At 40.7% G+C, this 22,753-nt stretch overlaps 1 protein-coding gene across 22 annotated transcripts in view; it reads left to right on the top strand.

Moving 5' to 3' along the window:
• LOC130707527 (EF-hand calcium-binding domain-containing protein 11-like) overlaps positions 1-22,753 on the top strand; it is a 215,081-nt gene that overhangs the window by 65,562 nt on the left and 126,766 nt on the right. For 2 of the 22 annotated variants that reach the window (XM_057542533.1, XM_057542531.1), the window contains one exon: positions 8,951-9,200. The exons of 13 other annotated variants lie outside the window; for them this stretch is intronic. In XM_057542533.1, coding sequence (XP_057398516.1) covers positions 8,951-9,185 — 235 coding nt within the window. In that variant the 3' untranslated portion in view covers positions 9,186-9,200. Of the gene's footprint in view, positions 1-4,549; positions 4,694-8,950; positions 9,201-9,639; positions 10,015-10,958; positions 11,071-17,873; positions 17,993-19,406; positions 19,456-22,753 lie in introns of those variants that run through there. 7 more of the 22 variants (XM_057542532.1, XM_057542550.1, XM_057542549.1 and 4 more) reach the window with 7 other exon arrangements.

The raw sequence follows: 22,753 nt of genomic DNA, 5'->3' as shown, positions 1-22,753 counted from the left end.
CTCTACTTAGAAATCATTGTTTTCAAGAATAATAATAGGAACAAGAATCTATATGAGCCCAGCAGTACAAGTTAGGCTACAAGTTAGCTTGGTTTGGTAAAGGTAAAGTGTGCTCTTTGTGTTCTTCAAAAATATTTATTCAGACATATGTGGAAAAGAAAATTATGGTATATGTAAGTAATTGACGTGCTTAGTTTTTTGTTTTGTTCCTTGGTTTTCTGGGGGAACTTTTTGTTTTGGGCAGCTTCCCATAGCTAAATAAATTAAATGCATTGTAGCTCATTGAAAAATAGAACAAATTTAAGTTGGGTAGGTGAAGTGGTTTCATAGGATTATAGCACAGTCAGTATTATAATCACTACAGTAAGACGAGGAAGAGCGCAGAACAGGTGCTATGGTCCTGAAAAAACCAACATCTGGAAGAGCAAAAGTGATAAAAGGAAAATAATAGGAAGTGACCTAAATTTCATAAGAAATGTCTTTCTAATGTCTTTAAATACAAAAGAAAGAAGTAAGGCAGAGTAGACTAAGAAGAAAAATAGTCATATGCTATGAGCCTGTCCACCAGAGCTTAACAAAAACAATGGAGAACCGAAAAGCATGAGGCTAAATATTGAATACAATAGCTATTGAGTAGTGATCAAAGGACAGGAAGATGGGGGAACATGTTTTGACAGAAAGAAATGTCAAAAGAAATCAGTACAGTTTAGGTCAATTCAAATGAGGTAAAGGAATAGAGGAAAATAATACCAAGTAGACAGCGTTCTAGAATAATGAATGTATATCCTAATGTTATGCACATTGCTTAACAACAAGCAATTCTGTAAAAAATGAAAAAGGAGGTACAAAAAGCAATTAAAGGAAGAAAGAGACATATGCCTTGTAAAGTAATCAGGTACAAGGTGAAAATGAGAAAAGCCAAGATGAAAAGTGAATTTAGATCTTAAAGAAGGTTAAGATAAATATTCACATTTTTAGATTGTCTCTTAGGTCAATATTAAAAAACAGACACTGGGTGGTAATAATCATTAAATGAAATAACTGCCCAAAGTAGACCTGTTGATTGCTCTAAAAAATGTTCTCCATACTCTTTGTATAAAACATTGAAAATAGATTTAGATATTCATATGGTTTAATATTTTAAGAAAGTATATTTTAATTCAGTATGATAAAAACAAATCTGTGAAAATGATTATTTTAAAATATGATTTAGGAAGGCATTTGGCAATGATTTCCATCTTTCATTTTCTTATTTTGGATATAGGTTGTTGCTTTGTACATATCTAACCTTATTTAAAATATGTAGACAGTAGGTAGCATCCAACATGTTTGTAAAGTTCAAAACTACCTTTATGTAAATAATAGCTTCTAAAGGCCAGAAGACGCATTTAAAAATAAGCAAATAAATTGATGCAGCCCGTATTCAGCAGTGAAAATAGAACACATTTCCAGTATATGAATTTAGATTTGACCTTGTAAACACTGAAAGCATTACAAACCCCAAATAATACCACAGTTACCACAGGGTTCATCTGGTGAAAGACTACTGTCTCAAAATAGTCTTCAGAGTCTGTCCCAACTGCAAGCTAGAATTTTCCTCCTATCTTTTGAAATAGAGTCTCAAGTCTTTTTCCTCTGACCCGTGTAGTAAGTGATCAACATTCCACAGTGTTGGAGAGAAGGCGCAGACTTAATTACAAATGTAGAACCAATTGAACAGAAAATGGTAATAATCAGGCTCTTTTTATTCCTGAGTTTTGGGTCCTGAATGTTGTTACTCACGATATAGCATAACAGAGCTTTCTGTGAATTAGAGTTCTTCCTGCTCACTGTTTTGGGAGTGATCAACTAAAGTGCTCAGTTGGGCTCTCAAAATAGTTACTCAGTGACTTAATATGTGAAGGGGTGCCTTTTGAGATACTCTTTTTTTGAGATAGTACTTAGAGTTTACCCATTGCTAAAGCTGAGTACTTTCAATTAACGCAGCAGATCAAAACAACCGCCATACCCTTTCACAGAGTAAAATACCATATCATGAAGTTTAAGACACCATTGATTCTAGGGCACCCTCATATCATGTACCACTAGTGAAAAAAAATTCTGCCCATTAAACTATGACAGTGCTAAGATACCATTTATTGTAAGATGCAACCACAATTTTAGAGATTCTAAATTGTGGGGAAAGGTGTCCTGATGATAAATGAAATAAGATAAGGTGCACCTTAAACCCTGAACAAACATTTCATAGCCAACTGGTTCTGAATTGTTTTCAGATTTCCTATGTTAAATGTTATCCCCATCCAGTTTGCTTTATTCTGCCTTTTAAAACCCTCTTCTTGGCCTCTATTCCCCTATTTCCCTAGATGTAACCTTGATTTCACTCAGAAAGAATTTGGGATCTACCCGGAGAGGTGGTCTCTAACCGTCTCAGTTACACATCCCTCCCTGACCTGTCCTAGTCTTGTGAGAGGATGTAGACATCACGTGTGGATGCTCACTGGGCTCATTTCTTGCCTTGTAAGCAGGACTGGGCATCGGGGCATGAAGACCTAGCTCCAGGGCCATGATCTCTACATGGTAGGGCCATGGTCTCTACATGGTAGGGCCATGATCTCTACATGGTAGGGCCATGGTAGAGCTCTCATTGCGAATTGATTGGGCTCCTTCTAGGTGCCTGGCACTGTGTGGGTGCTCTAGGTAACTTATGGCTGCAGGCAGGGAACTTGCAGTCTGGTGGGAGAGTAAACGCATAGCGAGGGACTCGAATTCACCTAGCTTCGGCCATGACAGGTGTTGCCAGGGGATAGAGTTCCTCTTCACCTCCTTCTTGATTTCCTGTCCCCCTCTTATTTTTCCCCTGACCCAACTTACCCCTTCATGATATCAAATGAATATAATCTACCTCACCTTGCAGAGAAGTCTATGAGGGATTCTCCACCAATGGGCTGCCCGCACCCATGACCATACTTTGAACAGCAAATTACTCTAATCCAAATCAGCCACCCCAAGTGGGAGTTAGAACAACTCATTGTAAAGATGATGTTTGATTTCATCTTGAAGAAATAACATGTCAAAGAGGCAGGCCCAGCACCCTCTGACCTTAGGATGTGACCACCTGCTTAGTAGTACTATTCCCCCCTGCCCCTCCTCCTCCACCACTACCAGCACCACCGCTACTGATGATGATGATAAAACCCACCCTGAACCCTGCATCACCTCCAGCTCCAACTTAGCCAAGCTTCTTGCAAGAGTGATCTGTGCTTGCCATTTTCGTTTACCCCCAATCTCTTTACTTGTCCATTCAGTGCAGCACAGCTCTCACCTCTGACAGCTCTACTGCATAATTTTGCTGAGTTCACCAATAAGCTCCTAATTGTCAGATTCAATGGATAATCTTAAGTCTCTGACCTCTTTTCAACATTCAACCCTGATGACCACTCCCTCTTTGAACACCCTTTTCCACTGATGTCTGTGACAATCCCCATTCCTGGGTCTGGTCCTACCTATGCATCCCTTTCTATCTCCTTCACTGGATGCATCCTCCTTCCAGTATTCTCCTTTACACCAGTATACTTCCTCTGGGAGACTTCATTCACAGCCTCCACTTCCACGTGGAGGACTTCCAGTTCCCTGCCTTGATCTCAGTCCTGTTTTCTGAATTCCAGACCCATGTCTTCACATCCTACTGAACTGCACATGTTCTAATGCTTGATGTTGTCTTTTATCTCAGAACTGCTGATCTTTCTCTTTTCTTGTATTACTCTTCTTGGTCCATGATATGGCCATCTACCCAGTTACCCATACCAGGATCCTCTAAATCAGCTTCTTTCTTGACCACTTATACCAACTGGTCACCAGATTTTGTGTATTCTACCACCCAAGTCTGTCTCAGGTTTTTTCCTCCTCACCATCCTTGATCCAGGCTGTCATGGTCTGGCATAACAAATGCCACAGATGGGATGGCTTAAGCAACAGAAATTTATTGTCCCACAATTCTGGGGCTAGAAGTCTGAGATCAAGGTGTCAGCAGGGTTGGTTTCTTCTGAGACCAGTGGCTGTCTCTTAAGACCCTGTCTCCAAATAGAATCACATTCTGAAGTACTAGGAGCTAGGACATCAGCATAAGAATTTTACGGGGATGCAATTCAGCCCATAACACATGCCCGTGTCATCTCCTTACTAGCTAGTTGTGTACTCTCCTGATCTGTTTCCCTACCTCCAGTGTCATCTCCATTCTAACATGGCCTCCATTCCACCATCCGAGAGATTATTCTGATTTCAAATATGAGCACATTACTCTCCCCGCTTAAAACTCTTCAGTGGCTCCCGATTATATAGATGGTCTAGATTCCTTCAAATGGCATGTCCTCATTATCTGCTCCAGGCACCTCCTACTCAGTCTGTGCTCCAGCCACTCTGAAATAGCCGAAGTTCCCTAAAGGTTTTGGACCTGCACCTCTGTGCCTTTGCACATGCGGTGTCCTGTATCTGGAATTTTCTTTTTCTTAACCCTACCTCCCTTTGTTTTACCGACTCTAATTCATTTCAGACTCCACGTAGGTAGCAGATTCTGCAGGAAGTCTTACTTCAGAGTGACCAGGAGGAAATATGGCAAATAGCAAGAATACAAACTGAGGGCAACTTGTTAACATGTGAAAAAGCCTCTCTTTCGTTTGAACTCAATGAAAAAGAATGTGTTAAATGTAAGTTAAGTTAGTTGTGAAAGACTTTTCTCATCCTATGGAGCCCCTGAAACTTTCGTAAAGGACAGATGATAAAATGTATATCTTCCTGGGCTTCCCTGGTGGCGCAGTGGTTAAGAATCCACCTGCCAATACAGGGGACACGGGTTTGAGCCCCGGTCTGGGAAGATCCCACATGCCGCGGAGCAACTAAGCCCGTGTGCCACAACTACTGAGCCTGCGCGCCACAACTGCTGAAGCCCACGTGCCTAGAGCCCGTGTTCTGCAACAAGAGAAGCCACCGCAATGAGAAGCCCTCACACCACAACGAAGAGTAGCCCCCGCTCGCTGCAACTAGAGAAAGCCCGTGCGCAGCAACGAAGACCCAACACAGCCAAAAATAAATAAATAAAATAAATAAATTTAAAAATATAAAATAAAATGTACATCTTCCTTTTCATCATCTACTGATACTTAGTCAACAACTGAGGACCCAGCTCATCATCTTTCATCACTTCCTAACATCGCCTTCCTAAGTCAGGAGCCCTGTCCACAGGTCTGTAGTGAAGAACGCATGCTCAGCAGTCTCTGGTCTTCAGCCCTAGACACACAGTAACAAGGCAGCTTTCCTCCAGCTTTTCTGAAAAATGAGTACAAATTGCAAGAAATGCTGTACAAATTGTGAGCTGTCAGTACATTAGTAGTGACATTAGGAAATCTGATGGAGTCAGAAGGAAAAGGTGTAAATTGCAGGATAATATAAAGGGGAGGTCAGTCTGTTAGTAATGCAGGGAATGTGATGGACTTAAAGAAAAGGCATAAATTACAGGGTAATATAAAGAAGAGGTCAGTACATCAGTAACATGAGAAAACTGGCAGATTTGGGAAGAAAAGGTGCAAATTGTAGGATAATGTAAAGTAGGGGCTTCACTGTAAAGATGAGCTTACATCATATCAAGGAAGCTTGCTGGCCATGCAGACCGTGGCTAGAACTTTCAGTATTTTTATAGTTCTATCTCACAGCAGATCTTTATGTCTTTTAGAATTATTAATTAAATTCTAAGCTAATATTACAGAGGAAAATTATTGTTCTTGCTTAGTAGAGAAAAAAAAAAAAAAAAAAAACGGAGTCAGAAAGATTCCCTCAAAGCCTCTGAAGTCCTGAACCTGTAAAGCACATATTTGTCAACTGTAATAAACAAGTATCTTTTGGGGGACCCTTTCCTGCACATCGTCACACATTTCTCCACGAGGCTCTGTAAATATGATTGTCACTTCTGGGTTCAAGATAGAATTTAAAACAATCATACCAAAAAAAAAAAAATCATACCACTAAAAACGTTTTAAATAATAATTTTAATTGAAGTGTAACAGATAATGGTTGACTATGGGAACTCTATGGATCTCTCTTGTTTCTACACATCTTATGAGTAAGGCACTGACTGCTTTTTGTTCCACAGTCTCTTTTCAAGGATATTTGTATAGTGAACATCCTTGGAAGATGGAGTTAGTGTCTCCTTCCAGAACAAAAGGCAGGCATGCTGGGCTCCTTAAGCTCAAGGTCCCTCTTCTGTGATGCAGCCCTCTGTGTGCACAGGCATCTATCTGAGCCCATCCACACCACCCCGTAGAATCTGGGGGTACAGGAAGCTGATGCAAATGTGTGATGCTCGTGCTGTTCTCTGTGCCATGAGTAATGAAGTCCTTTGTCTCTGAACCAATAGACCTGGATCTTCTGCCAGCATCCGTGAAACTGTGGCAAGCTACTGTGGTAGCTTGCAAGGAGGCTGAATTCTCAGGCCCTTCACAGTTGTTAACAGTTTTATCAACAAGGATGGGAAGCTGACAGTGACGGGGCTTTCTGGAAGAATGATGAGGAAATCATGGTTCTTAACAGGAGATGGAGGAAGTCCAGGGGAATTAGTAGGGAATATGTTGTGCAAATTATATGGTCAACCAGGCCGTAGGGTCCTCTGCTTTGGTACTTGTTGATGAAGAGCTGTCAGGGAGGTGGTTGCAGTAGATTCACAGATAACCTGTCCAGAGATGTCTGGGTTGTGCTACCTCTCCTCCAGGCAGGAGGACTTCCCCACCAATATGGCAGGCAGCCTCAAGTCCACTCCATACAAACTAGTTACGACTGGTACACAGATTCATATTGGGTGGGTAGAAAGTTCTCCCCATTTCAGACAGCAGCTGTGTAGACAGACACCTATTCTGAGAATGAAGGAAATTTTGTGACTGCTGTGGGCACAAACCGAGAGAATCCTTAGAACTTCTGTTGACTCTCTCGGGAGATGAGGGGCAGGGCACATAATGCCTATTAAGGAAGAATGGCAACAGCTGAGACATCCTAGGCTCTGTGGCGCCAACTTCAGATCCATTTGGAGATAAAGGTCTCCAAGTTTTTGCAGTGTTTAGCCAAACTAAATAATACACAATTGAAGATCCATCTTTGCAAAAAAATATTTTGAAACGCAAAGGAATGATAAATTCAAAGTTTAAGAAAGCGATTACTTCTGCAGGCAAGGCACGGGGCTGAGATCGGGAAGGAGCGCGCAGGTAGCTACACTAATATTGGAAATTTTCTAGTTCTTAAGTTGGGGTTGGGCTCACAGGTTTTGGTTTTATTATCAAGCTTCATAATGTAGATATTTGTTAACATATATTCATTCTTTTGTGTGTATCAACTATTACATAATAAATTTTTACGACCAGCTTAGGGAAATTTAGTTTATAATTAAAATTATTGGATTGCTATGAATGACATAGCATCTGTTAGATTTCTGTATGGATTTTGGTAGAGTAGAGGATAATGTCTTCCCTTGAGAGCCCTACCACATGCAACAGGAAAATGGTACATCTCTATACCTTTGTGTGAGAAATACTGGAGAGGTTCAGTGTTTGACCTTTCTTGGACAGTGGATACATCATGAAGTTTTTGCAAATTAAGTGCTCTTGTATTTGCCTAAGCTAAGACCAATTAAGAGTTATTTTTAGCTTGATGTCTAATTCTAGATACTGTTCTTTTTCATTATTCCTAAAAACAGACTGTAAACACTTTGTATATTTATAGTACTAAGAGGGCATTCCCCATGCATTTGGGAAATTTGGGGAAATATTATATGTACTCTACCAACTTCTCTGTCCAAGGGGAATGGAGAAGTCTTTTTTCCTTTCCTAACTCTGTCTTCTATCTAGTCGAGAGAGAAAGAGAGAGAGAGAGGACAAGAGAAAAGCAAGGGCTCTTCAAGCCTTTCTCAGGTGGCGAAACTCTAAGGAGAATTTTGTCCTTCTGTGTCCCCCAAGAATGACTGCAGCTCCTTGCTGACAACCCCACACAAGACCTCTGGGAGCTCTCCAACCCTTCTCTAGCTGACCTTGAGAGTTAAGACACTAGATTCTTTGTGAGGTCACCCTTAGGTTGTCGTCATACTACTGCTAAATATTTTTATCACCTACTGGAGACTAAACGCTTTTCATACTTTGTTTCATTTACTCTTTTCAGCAACCCCAGGGTGGCTGTTATTATCACCCCCATTTTGTTTATTGAAGCAGGGCTTAGAGAGAAGTGCAGTAACTTCATGTTCTCCCAGACAGAATGCAGTCTGTTTGTGGATTCTACAGCTCATGCTTTTAGCAGTGTGACAGCCTTGTCATCTCATCCATTAATTCTAACACTGTCATGTGAACATACAGAATGATTTTACCTGATGGATATCAGAATGCCACAGGGTTGTGGCTATAGGAAGTTACATAGTAGGGACAAGTGGGCAAGCTCTGTGGCCTGCAGGCAGGAGGGAGACCACGTTGCCGAGATCCTGTTAGCCCTCTTTTTTAGTGAATCTTATACTTTTTCTTCTTATCAAAACCCTGTCGTCAGTATCTGGGTGGTTGATATTTTTGGAAAAGCTGGAGGTAACATTCCTAAAGTATGAGGAGGAGGGACAAGCACCTTAGAGAGATTTTTATTTTGCTAAACATGGTAGTTCTTTCACGTGAGGGAAGCAGACAGGGCATGCACACCTTTGTTTCTACGAGAAAGTAAGCTGGGTGCGAAGCGTGTTTCAGTCTCTGGTATTCTCGTGAAAGCTCTGAATGCTGTTTTCCTCCTGATCTATAACTGGTCCCTAGGAGGGAAGTCAATTACTTGCCATGAAATGGGCTTCAAAGGCAGAGTCTGAAGTGTCTTTCTTTATCCTTAGCTTGCAGATTTATTTTTAGTCGGCTACTGAAAAAACAAACAAATACTTTAATCTGATTTACAGAGCACTTAAAACAAGGAACTGCAGCAGAAAGATAGCAGGAGGAGCCTACCCCGGAGGGTGCCTCAGGCTGGCAGCACCTGGAAGGCGAGTGCTGGGTGTTTATGACTCAGGAAGAGAACCCCCAGCTGTAGTGTTTCCAGGAAAACATTTGACAGGAGACGGTTCACTCCTCAGCTCTATGGGGTACTTTTATCTCGATATGTACTTATGCGTGTCTTCTTTTGGTGGAGCTTGATGCAAAATCAAAATCTCCTTGTAGTAAGAATATCTCATATCATAAACTTCCTGAGGACCACACAATCTCATGCGCAGTGATGGTTGAAATATAATGCATAATTCGAAACGCAGGCCACTCTCACAAACTACGTGCAGGTCTTGGAAGATGATCAGAAAGAAACCTTTCCTTTTGTGTTTAGTCCCTCTGAGTTTCTCCCCAGGGATCAGGTTCTTTGAGGCAGTGATCAGATCGTACCCTGTTGATCCATCAGTTAAACGGGCGTTTATTGCACACTTACTATGGGCTTAGTACACAGTTTTCCCTTTTGGAAGTGACAGAGTATAGTCCCCAACTAAGAACGGATTGGTTTCTAAAGTTTGGGAAAGTTGAATCTGGAGCTTGGAGTGTGGTGCTTTTCCTCTGCCTTTCTGGGCTGTGGGCTCACCCTTTCTTTCGTGTCCTCCTCCCTCAGGGGTCCCCAGAGCCCTGTGATCGCACCGCTCCAGAAACACCTGCTGCTTCCTCCCCCCTCCGCCACCCCATCCCAACTCTCATTTCCTCCGTGTAGCTGATCTCAGTTGGCTGTCAGATTACACAGTGAGTTTTGTCTCTGACACACCTGTGCTGTTGGCATTTGAACCTGGGAGTCTGAAGTTTACATAGGCTAAGTGTAGGGGGTGTGGTAGGTGGAATTCAAAAAAGGTGTGGGTCCTGTTTGTTTAGGACAATTATGCTTTTTTTTTTTTTACCATCTTTATTGGAGTATAATTGCTTTACAATGGTGTGTTAGTTTCTGCTTTATAACAGAGTGAATCAGCTATACATATACATATACATATATCCCCATATAATTATGCATTATTTAAAACTGTTATTAAAATTTTTTTAAACAGTGTTCCTCACTGATGTATTAGAATGATTTTATAAACTGGAGTTTGGCAGAGGGGAAGGACACATAAGGGTTACTGGTTAGTGAAAGGTTTGATAATCTTTTGTTCTCTGTATATTTTATCTAAGTTTAAAGAGATTTCAAAATTCAGAATAAATGAATTTTCACTTTTTTAATGAGAATGGTTTTATTTCTTACCATTTTTATTTGTCTAAATAATACAAAGCTGTACTGAATTCTTCAGAAATCTTGCCAAATAAGGTGAAATATATAATATTAGAAGATTTTTTAACCCCAGGTCCTTTCTTCAAAATAGTAACCAAATAGATTTTGTTAATATTCACGTAAGTATTAAAAATGAGCATATGCATCCTCATCAACAAACATTTATCCTGTGCAGGGTGCTTCCTAGTTGCTGGGGATACAGAGAAATAGAAGGCATACTTCCTGTCCTCAGGAAACAGCATATGATCTATTTGGGGAAAAAAGGCGAAAACATGGAAAATAAATAGTAGCAGGTTATTCACTGTCTGGTTCCACCGGGTAAGATGAAATAAGCAGTTCAGAAGAGGGAGCAGTTGCTGGGGCGACGGGTGGTCCTGCAGAGAGGATGGGAGAGGCTCAGATACAGCAGGGAAGGGAAGGGCTCCCCAGGCCACCAGGTAACTTTGCTTTTGCAGTTGCCTTTTATTCCATTTTCCCTAAAATTATTATTGAGCATATTGTTTGATTCCAAGATTTTCTTTGTTGTATTACAGTTTCCTGTAGAATTGTTAGGATTTGGTTATATGGATCACTTCTGACCGTTTGTTATTTTCCAAAATTTCTGTAATGATTCCCTATTGTTCTTTTAGAATTGTTTTATAATGATATAATAATATAATTCTAAATTTCTTTTATAGTGATGAAGAAACTATTGCCAAAAGCAAGCTAGAAGATAAAAGTATCAACAGTTACATTTCTTGTGAAATAAATGTAGAAACCATTTCTTATCTGTAGGTGCTAAAGACTGTTCTACCTACACAGTCACTATTTTTCAGCATCTTAAAGTGTTCCAGACTGTTCCTCACTGATGTCTTGGCTTGACACATTCACATATGAGAATTTCAGAAAACTGAATCTGACTGTGATCAAGTTGTCAGGGTTCTTCACTGGCTTTATTTGACATTGATTTGTTGGATTATTCTTTTTTTTTTTTAAATTTATTTATTTTTGGCTGTGTTGGGTTTTCACTGCTGCGCGTAGGCTTTCTCTAGTTACGGCAAATGGGGCTTCTCTTGTTGTGGAGCACAGGCTCCAGGTGCATGGCTTCTGTAGTTGTGGCACGCAGGCTCCGCAGCCGTAGCTCGTGGGCTCTGAGCACAGGCTCAGTAGTTGTGGCACATGGGCCTAGTTGCTCCACAGCACGTGGGATCCTCCCGGACCAGGGCTCAAACCCGTGTCCCCTGCATTGGCAGGCAGATTCTCAACCACTGCGCCACCAGGGAAGCCCAAGGATTATTCTTTAATTAGTAAATTAGGAGTACACATAAAATTTTCCATTTCAGTGTTATTTCTTCCCTTTTAGTTATTTCCTGTTCTTTACTCTCTATTTCTTTCCACCGAGCCTGTGAGTGCCCCTCTTTGGCCTGTGAGTTCATTTTGGGTAGGAATCATTGAATCCCTGGAGCTTTGGACAGTGCTCAATAAATGTTTAGTGAATGAATGAAAACAACATTTCACATATGATTAGAAAGAAATAATAGAGAAGAGATTAGGTATAAATACATGTGTATGATTTTAATTTTCACATTTTTTTTTAAACAATCTATCTTATTAAAGCAATTTCCTGCTAGTTTTACCTAGTCAAGAGCTAATCTTGATTTGAAGGAGGTAAGATTTATGAGCCTCGCAAAGAACTTTTGAACATAAGTTATTTTGTGAGACAGCCCTGCTATCTGTGACGTATTAACACGTTTGACAATGTGGATGATCACATTTTAAAAGATCTTTGGCTTCCTCTTCTGCATAATTAAGTTCTTTTCAGAACAACTTCTACATTGTAGATTCTACATGTGTATTTCCGACCGGTCAACACAACTACGATTTGATCATGATTACTAGCTTTTCAAAGCCTTCCTTCATTTCCCAGCAGGCAGCTTCCTCTCAGAATTCATTTCCCATTTGGAAAATCTCTCTCTGACCCACAGCTTTCTGGATACAATTCATCCTTCACATACTTGAGTCTACCCATTCATTGTCATCCATCCTTAGCTCCTCAGATGCCAAAAGACCCTTTTGTAATTGGAGTGATAAGATCCCCTAAAACGTCAGGGGAGAGAAAACTAAGAAGAATATATAAAGATTTTTGTTCCATTGATTTTCCTAATTAAAAAAAATGCTTTTAGTGTGTATCTATTTCTGTTATTATAGTTTAAGAAATTGAAGTAATAACTTATGGTTGAAGCAAGATCTGCTTTCTATGTTCCTTCAGTCTTTATATAATTAAAATTAAATTTTGGCAGAGCTGCAGTAAATTCAGTTCAATTTAGCAAACATGGAGATGCTTTTGCTGGCCCCCCATATCATGGTGGTCTCTACAAGAACTGCCCTTTAGTTGCAATAAAGCGAGTGTGAGAGAGAGTGATCCAGATATGATTGCTGAGGAAATTAAAATTCACTGTGGAAGAGGATTAGGTTGGTATCATCCGAGAAGGAATTTCATGTTGGATCTTGGAGAAAGTAGAATATTTGGCTTACAAAGGGGAAAGTCATTCCAGGTATGGGGCACTGAGGTTGGATTCAGCAAGGCATGTACTGATCCTTGGACAAGGAAGGGGCATGATGAAAATGATCTTCATCTGGCCTCAGGCTGCAGGATGTACCAGAGAATGACGAGCTGGTCCACAGGAAGCCATGGTAACTGACTAGAGCTTAATCGATGAGGTTCCAGAGAAAAGGACATGGACATATGAAGGGAAGGTCAAGTCTTAGGAATGTTACCCAGAAAGAATCTGATAGCCTCAAAAGCTGATTGGATATTGGGAAGCAATGCCAAAGCAATGCCAGTTAGCTCCTGGGGCTGGGGAGCCTGTGTGAGTGGGAGAATCATGGTCCCATGTTGGCATAAATGGAGGATTAGAAAGAGAAGCAGACCAGACAAAACCTTGAGAGGATGCGCATGATTAGGAGGGAAGCCAGGCAAGGAGAGGTCAGAGGAGAGCCAGGAACCTACAGTTTCATGGGAACAAAGGGAAGACAATGTTTCAGGAAGACAGGGTGAGCAGAGGAATCAAAAAATAAGAGGTCTGAGTTTGATTTTGTACCAGAGAAGGACAAACTATTGACCCTTGAGTAACCTCAGGAAAGTGGCAGGAGTAGATGCCAGATGGCAAAGACCCAGAAAAGGGAGAAGATTTTGTATTATTGGTGAGATTGCAAGACAAGATCCTTCCTTCAGTTATTTCCACTGATAAACCCCTTTGAAGGAAATCTACTCCTTAGCCGACTAGTGTTATGTCACAGAATTCCAGTATATCATTAATACCTGTAGCTCTGAAATGTACCTATTTCCAACTGTAACCCCAAAACATTATTTTTACAAACCATTTGGAGATAACAGTTTTATTTTCTTTGATTCTACTCTTTCAAAATTTTGCTTATCCCGCTTGGAGATTTATTTCTAGGTCATTGATTCTGATAACAAAACCAGTGTTTTCTATAAGCTATTTTATGCCTACTAGAGTTGAAATTCAAACATTTTCCAGCAGTAGCAACTGAAATAGCTTCAAAGACATTTTTCACATCCACCTTGTTTTTTTCTTCACTGATTGTATCTTTTCAAAAACGCCCCAGATTGATAGCTCCTAAGATATAGTATGCGTATAGTAACAACACAGGCTTTTTAGAATTGAGAAATATTCTTTGTTCTTGTTCTTGAAGATGTGCTTTATTCCTAAGAGGAACTGATCAAGAAAAAAGTACATAAGAACCGGAGTCACAGGACCTAGATTCAGTTCCCTTCTTTGTTGCGTGGCGTTGGGTCAATTAGGTCTCTTTCAAGTAAAAAAATCTGAGAATCCATGAATATACTTTATCATTTAACTTAGTCACGAAGCCTACCATTTGGTGTGATTCCACATTTGGAGCTGCTCTGCTAATGGTGGAACATCATCTCTTCCTTCATCTGGCTGACTCTCTTATCCTTCTAGCTTCATGTTGTGTATTTTCTGGTATACAGCCTCACCCACCCCCCAGCCCCCAGCAGCCAGCACCTACGGTACAGATCAGGTGCTCAGTAAATATTTGATGATCGAGCAAATGGGCTGTACTGTATTATCGTCCACCCTGGTGGTGGAGAACCATCGGACCAAGCATCAGAAGCAATTATGAGTGTAAAACCATGGAGATCTCCAGGTCCCACTCGCCCGCCTTCAATATTTGAGTTTCTAGAAATCGGCCTTTGCATCCATATTTAAAAATCGGTCAGGCTCATATGAGAAGCACTGGTCTACCCTCTGTGAGTTCCTGGAGGTCACAGATTATAGTTTCCATCAGTTCATTCCCAAACCCTAGGGGAATTTCTGGAAGAAATTAGGTGTACAGTAAATGTTTGTGAATAAATGAATCTTAATTTTGAGATCAATAATAAGTGAGAATAAAATGCCCTTTCTTTTGGCTACAGATATAGCACCTCGAAACTTTAAATACTAACTTATACTACCCATAATAAATTATATTTTTAAAGAAATGAAATAGATTGAGTGCCCAAATCATCAGTCCTAATAAATTCAAAACTCATAGTTTGTTACCTAACAATTGTGGCTAGAACTACGGTGCTTTATTTGCTTAATTCTTACAATCTAGTGATAAGTCATTTGCTTTCATTATTACTTGCCTTGCCATATACCTTGTTTTAAATTGTCTTTAAGGAGTCACAACCCATCACTCTCTTTTAGTTATGTAATTCTGGTATTTTAAACTATAGTTTCCTTTGGGAGGTGATGATGTGAAGCAAGGAAGGAAGTAGAACCAGCATTAACTCCACGTTGTCTCACAACCTACCATCATGTGTATCATATTTCTGTGCTCCAGAGAAAAGAAATGGAATTGGTTTTTAACTAAGAAAATTATGCTGTCCTGAATACAAAAACCTTATCACTAATACCCTATTGACCTGTGTCTTAGTTATGAATTTTTGAGTAACAAATTACCCTGATACTTAGCAGATTAAAGCAATAAATATTAATATTTAGTGCCTCACATAACACCTGTGGGTCAGGAATCTGGGAATGGCTTAGCAGGTGGTCCTGACTCCTGTCCTCTCATGAGGTTACACTCAAGATGTTGGCCAGGACCACAGTCATCTGAAGGTTTGACTGGAGCTGGAGGATGCACTTCCCAGGTGGCTCCTTCAGAGACACCTGGCAATTTAGCCTCTGTTATTTGCATGAGGCCCTCTTGTCAGGGCTCTTTGAGTGTCTTCACAATAGAGTGACCATCAGGTGTTTTGTTGGTGACTTTATATATGAACTTTCAGGAAGACAAGAAAAAGGTTATATCAGTAACAGTTGTAAGCTTAAATGTGGGTTTAAAAAAAGAAATCTCCTCCCTATCCCAACCCTCTGGGTGGGAGATGCAAGAGGGAGGAGATAAGGGGGTATATGTATATGTATAGCTGATTCACTTTGTTATACAGCAGAAACTAACACACCATTGTAAAGCAATTATACTCCAATAAAGATGTTTAAAAAACTAATATTAAAAATAATAATAGGGCTTCCCTGGTGGCGCAGTGGTTGAGAATCTGCCTGCTAATGCAGGGGACACGGGTTCGAGCCCTGGTCTGGGAAGATCCCACATGCCACGGAGCAGCTGGGCCCGTGAGCCACAACTACTGAGCCTGCGCGTCTGGAGCCTGTGCCCCGCAACGGGAGGGGCCGCGATAGTGAAAGGCCCGCGCACCGCGATGAAGAGCGGTCCCCGCACCGCGATGAAGAGTGGCCCCCACTTGCCGCAACTAGAGAAAAGCCCTCGCACGAACCGAAGACCCAACACAGCCAAAAATAAATAAATAAATAAATAAAGTAGCTATACAATTAAAAAAATAATAATAATAATAATTTAAAAATTAATCAATTAATTAATTAATTTTTAAAAAAGGTTTTTATTTATTTATTTAATTTATGGCTGTGTTGGGTCTTCGTTTCTGTGCGAGGGCTTTCTCTAGTTGCGGCAAGTGGGGGCCAATCTTAATCGCGGTGCGCGGGCCTCTCATTATCGCGGCCTCTCTTGTTGCGGAGCACAGACTCCAGACGCGCAGGCTCAGTAATTGTGGCTCACGGGCCTAGTTGCTCCGCGGCATGTGGGATCTTCCCAGACCAGGGCTCGAACCCGTGTCCCCTGCATTGGCAGGCAGATTCTCAACCACTGCGCCACCAGGGAAGCCCCTTAATTAATTTTTAAAAAACAGCCAAAGAGCATTTTTTAAGTGAGCCAGGTATCAGGTGTTTACATAATTATCCCATTTCGAATAAGTTCTCTTTCAGTTCTTCTCCATCAACCCCAGCCTTCCCTCTTCGTGGAACTTGCTCACATCTTGATTCCAGCACTCACGTATGTTGTCACACTTCTTGGTCTGTATCTGTCTGTCCCACTAGACTGGAAGTGCAAGGGGCAGAGCTGTGACTTTCATCTTTGAATCTCAGGTGCTCAAGGCCGTGCCTGGCCCTTAGCTGATCTTTGTTTGTTGTTGAACTTAACAAGCTTTATATACAACTAAATACCATTGTCTTCTTTTTCTCTATAAGATTGTGTAACTTGATGGAAGCCCTGCAGTTAGTGTCAGAGTTTGGGTTTCAAAGTCAGGTCTATGTTTTGTTCATCAGCATAGATGGTGTTGGGAAGACTCTAGGAGGCACCTGTGTTGGGAGGCCCAAGTAGCATCCTTACAGATTTCACCTGGGAGAAATTCCTTAGGCGGTATCTCTGTGTTTACCCAGAATGAATCACTGTGATTTAAGAGATTGCTAGAAGGAGACAGTTTGTTGATTGAATAAAAAGCTATTGAAAATAAACTGGCCTATTATATTTGGGCTACAAATGAATTTTTGGTGTTAACCTGATTTCTTTCATCTCTAAGTGGGATGCAAAAAGTTTCTCACACCTAAAGTGCTAAGGGAAAGTCTCCTCTCTCTTTTCCCATTTTTTGCAGGGATTCTACCCTGGTTGATTCAAAGGAATCAAACATGGTATTTAGATATGAAGTTGGAGCTCAGTAAATGAGGAGATTGTGTATCTGACCCCCTGACCAAACTGATCACTACTAAGAAGTCTTCTTGCAAGAGTCTAGGTCCTAAACTAAGGGAGTAGTGGAAGAGCACATGCATTCAAGTGATGTTTTACATGTAAATCACCATGGCGACAGGATATGGAAGGTGGAGGAGTTGAGGATGGCCCCGAGGCCCAGTCCTGGGAATCTGAATGAATGGCGGCTCCATTCAGTGTGACAGGGGACACAGGAGGAGGAGCAGGTGTGGGGTTTGTGATGATGTCAACTTGGGATGTGTCTGTGGGACAACCAGGGAAGGCGTTCTGTCTAGAAATGGGCATCAAGGTCAGATGGCCCCATGAGAGAGGAGTTGTCAGGGTGTCTGGGAGAGAGCCTGGATCTTAGATGCGTGTCTGTTGATGGTTCATGGGTTGTTGGTGTAGAAAAGAGCCCAGTGGCACAGGCAGCCTTTCTTGGCTGTGCTGTTCTGTTGGGAATCTCTATAGCTATCATTATATCTCAACATCCTGGATGGACTGGGGAGTAATGAGTGACCTCTTGCTTGTAGATGGAGAAGGGAGCTGCCACACTGTCCTGGATGACGAGAGCTCATCTGTCTGCCAGGTCTCCCAGAGGCTGCTAAACGGAGCTTGCTTCTACTCATGATTTGGCAATCTTAAATACCTCCCATTTTTTTTTTTTTTTTTTTTTTTTTGGTTTGGTTAGCTTTCATTGTTGTCTGTATCTGTTTTGAATTGTCATTCATTTTTCTTTTTAGAAGACAAGCACAAATTCATGCTTTATTTTCTTGGGAAAATGCTTCTAATAAAACTGTAGCTTGGGGGGGAAAAAAAAGGGGAATGCCCTGCAGTCCAGTGGTTAGGGCTCCATGCTTCTACTGGAGGGAGCATGGGTTCAATCCCTGGTCGGGGAACTAAGATCCTGCATGCCGTGCAGTGTGGCAAAAAAAAACCCAAAAAAACTACAGCTTGGTTTTTCCATGTGGGTGTTGATATAGATGGTTGTAATGAGACCTCTTTGATTAGTCACTTATCTGATTCTATGTATTATTTTAGATGTGCTCTCTCTCTCTTTTTCTTGATCCAAAGAGTTATCTTGAGACATAACATACTTAGCTTTTATTATATTCTATAAACTTTCCAGCTTACTCTCTTTTTTGTGCTAATCTGATAGCATAATTAAAATGTCTGACTTCAGTTCTTTCCTTACAAATACTGCCTAACTCTTCTGTCTTTAATTAACTGAAATCATTCCTATATAAACAAATAACAATTGCAGATTGTATTACCTACAGTCCTGTCTTACGAGAATTTAAGTGCATCCCATTTGTTAAATTATAGTCTTAGAAAAACTACCTGTGACATATTTTGTCATTTTGTGTGATGCCAGTAGAAAACAAAGGCTCACTTCTGTGTTTTTATTCTTGTTACACCTTTTATTTAATATTCATTTGAAGAGCCAGTGTGGCAGGTAGAGTGGGGACAGGCTTTGGATTCACACCAACCTGAAAATCTCAGCTCTGCCACTTCTTAGTGGTGCAACTCTGGATAAATTGCTTGAGTACTTCTCTGTGCCTCAGTTTCCTGTAGGTATTATAAAATGAAGATGATAATATTTGCCTCATGGATTATGGACATTAAGTGACACAATGCCCGTTACATGCTTAGCACAGTGCCTGGAACATAATAGGTGCTCAATAAATGCTATCAATATCTATTTTTGTACAGTAGAAGCAGCTCTCTTAACCAGTTCAGCAGCTTGAAGGAAGCTTCCAGTCCCTGTGCAGAGCCGTCTAGGGGATGCCCACAGCATGTTGAACACTTGTAATCGGAGCCTTCTCTCCAGCGCCCTCATGTACTTCTCCAACTGTCTGAGTTGTATTTGTCCCCAGACCCGTTCTATGTTGTTTGTTCTCAAACCGATTTGTGCCAGTTGAACTTATAATTGTAATTAGGTGATTTAATTAAACATTAAGCAAAAAAGGATGTAAGTGCAATCCAAAAAGACAGTGCTTTTTTTTTTTTTTTAACTTGTATGCATGTACGTTTGTATGTATGTATTTATTTTTTTGGCCATGCAGCACGTGGGATCTTAGTTCCTCGACCAGGGAATGAACCCATGCCCCCTGCAGTGGAAGTGCAGAGGCCTAACCACTGGACTGCCAGGGAAGATCCACAGCTGCTTTTTCTATACAAAATAAATTTTGGAAAGACTTAATAAAGGTAACTCAATAAATTAAAGAAAAAATTCCATGGTACCTCGAATAGTTATTTTCATAGAGACAGAAAGTAGAATAGTGGTTGCCAGGGACCGAGGAGAAAGGGGGAATGGAGAGTTATTATTTAATGGGGACAGAGTTTCAGTTTTGCAAGATGAAATGAGTTCTGGAGATGGATGGTGGAGATGGCTGCGAAACAATATGAATGTACCACTTCATACGACTGAACGAAGATGGTAAATTTTATATGTAGTTTATTAAATTAAAAAGTTGTTTTAATCTGTCACATTAACTGGGTGAGATACCTCTTAAGGATTGGTGGAATTTAAAAAGCTAGAGGAATTCCACATCTAGGTTGTTTTCTAGTGGTCTTTAAGTTTTCTTACTTTCAGGAAACCAAAATCGGAAATAATAGGTAATTCTAAAATTTTAGGTGTAGTTTATGCAAGAAAGAGAACAAAGCATGCTGACCCATGACCGGTTCTTGAAGATGAAGGCTTTGGCATAGGTCAAAATATCAGAGAATGAATGCATGCTTATATTTAAAATTTAAAATTAACCGTTTAAGTTATGTATGTGTCTTAGATTGGGCTCCAGGGAAACAGGCTCTGAGATGGAGATTTGCATGCAGGAAGCTTGTTGGGGAGCAAGCGCTCTCGGAACCAGGCCTGGATGGGAGTGAGAGAGGCAGGACTAATAGAAGGAGAATTGAAGCTCTGGCCTCAGCCAGTGGCGTGGGGATGCTAGTGCTGACCACCCTTCAGAGATGTGGCAGAGTGAGGCAGTTCGTACTGGCCTCCTGCACTGACCAGACATCAGGTGTGGGCTGCCCCCCAGCGGAGCGGGACATCACCTTGAGCAAGGCAACTTCCTTTGGCTGGAAGTGAAGCCCGAGAGGTTCTCACCTGTCCACTCTCAGCAGGTGACACTTCCAGCTGGGGGATGTGATGGTCCCCAGCATCCACAACTGGGTGTGTCCATTTTTTGCATGTTTTCCCTTTTCAACAGATTTTTTTAAATTGGCTGATTGACTTTCGGTCCAGATGGCTTCAGATAAGAACGTCTTCACTGCTTACGCATGATCTTCTGAAGGTCTCACTGTGTTTGATCTTTACATACGCCAGTTGTCCCATTTGTGATATATTTGGGTTGGCCAAAAAGTGCGTTCAGGTTTTTTGTAAGATGTGGAAAAAACCCGAACGTGCTTTTTGGCCAGCCCAATAGCAAGCCTGTGAGGCTTAATCACAGTGGATACGTGTGTGATGTGTTTGAAGCTCAAACGATGTTTGGGAGTCCATCAACTTCTAAATACTTTCCAGTATATATTGGGCTGGCCAAAAAGTCCGTTCGGTTTCTTCTGTTAAAAACTCAAATGGGCTTTTTGGCCGACCCAATATTGTGATTCATGAAACCTCCGATTTTTGCTTCTTAAATTTTCCAGACTTTTTTTTTGGCATTTGATGATTTTTTTTCCTCCTTTGGTCCAACTCTCCATGTTTGTGCCAAAGGTCACCTTCGTCTCACATCCTATGACCTGTAGTTCTTTATCTGCAGATTCTTCAGTTACTCTGCCATCTGCCACAAGTAACCGTTGACTCCTGCTCCCCTTACTTTACATTTTCCATGTAGACCTGCCTGTTGATCCTGATCCTCAGGCTCTTGACATCAATGATGGCCAATCTCCAGGATACCTCAGTTCATTTTTAAATATACTCTTCCAATCCTTAAAACAGAAGTCCTCTATATGTGGTTGTGTTTATTATTATTATTTTTTTACCATTTTTAAGTGTATAGTACCATAACATTAGCTATATTTATATTGTTGTACAACCAATTTGTACAACTTTCTCATTTTGCAAAACTGAAGCTCCCATTTCCCCTCCCTCCAGCCCCTGGCAACCACCGTTCTCCTTTCTGTTTCTGTGAGTTAGGCTACTCGAGGTACTTCATATCATACAGTATTTCTCATTTTTGACTGGCTTATTTCACTTAGCATCATGTCCTCAAGGGCCATCCACATTTAAAAGGAATTTCCTTTCTTTAAAAGGCTGAACAGTATTCCATCGTATGTATATAACACATTATCTGTTCATCTGTTGATGGACATTTGGGTTGTTTCCACCTTTCGGTTATTATGAATAATACTGCTATGAATGTGAGTGTGCAAGTTTTTATTTTTAAATACAGGTGTGTATATATATATATATATATATATATTTTAACATCTTTATTGGAGTATAATTGCTTAAATACAGGTATATATTTTTGTTTCTATCAGCTTGCTGTGCCCCAAATTGTAAATGCTAAAGAGGGAGTCTGAGTCCCTTTGCAAGTGTGGCCATAAACATAGCACAAGGATACTATGATTACCCCATGGTGTCTCATTTTCCTTTCGAGTTCTGGCACGTGCTAACCTTTTAGTAAGAATACTATTCAGTCTCGTTTCTACTTAGCCCTTCATTTAGCCATGTTTTGTTGTTTTCCTTGGTTTCAAATTTTATCTCTTTATGCGAACTGGGAGCTGAAGCCTTTCATTTGACTTGTGATCTTGTACATTCTGGAAGCTCATACATGTAATTGTGCAACAAATAAAGCAGCTGGAAGAAATCTTTCCTGAACAAAACCCAAGTGGGGCATTTGGGTGCGAGCCAAGATTTCAACAGCTACAGAGGGAGATGTAAAAAGGCTGCCTATATTACAACAACAGCAAATCACTTCTGGCCCCATAGGAATGTCCTTTAGGTAATGATCAGACAGAGGGTAGGGACCTTTACACATTTAATTACCTGACCACAAAACAAAGTATTTACTGTAACCTTCTGAGGTCTCTATGCCAAGTTAATTACCGTGATATACATGAAGGTAGAACAACATTGTGACTCAGTACACTCAGTCATAGCGGGAAATTCTGAGGCTGCTCAGTCTGAACCTGGCCTCTCATTAAATTGCTGTGTGGTCCTAGGCAAGACACTGTGAGTTTACCTTCCTGGGGTTCTATTCCTGCAACCAAAATTCAGAACTGTAATGCAAATGTAGCTACTGAACAACTAACAAATAATAAATGAAGCCCTGTGTTAACTGCCTGTTTATAGAGAAGAAAGTTTAATGTCCTACAGTGATCCAGTGAGTCAAATTTCACTGGGCATCTTGAAAAGATTGGTTATTTATTTTATTTATGTATATACATATACATCGGTCCAGGTTGACAC

Source organism: Balaenoptera acutorostrata, chromosome 3 (genome assembly GCF_949987535.1).
Source record: "Balaenoptera acutorostrata chromosome 3, mBalAcu1.1, whole genome shotgun sequence".
NCBI lineage: Eukaryota > Metazoa > Chordata > Mammalia > Artiodactyla > Balaenopteridae > Balaenoptera > Balaenoptera acutorostrata.
This window is presented reverse-complemented; position numbering and strand designations above follow the sequence as displayed.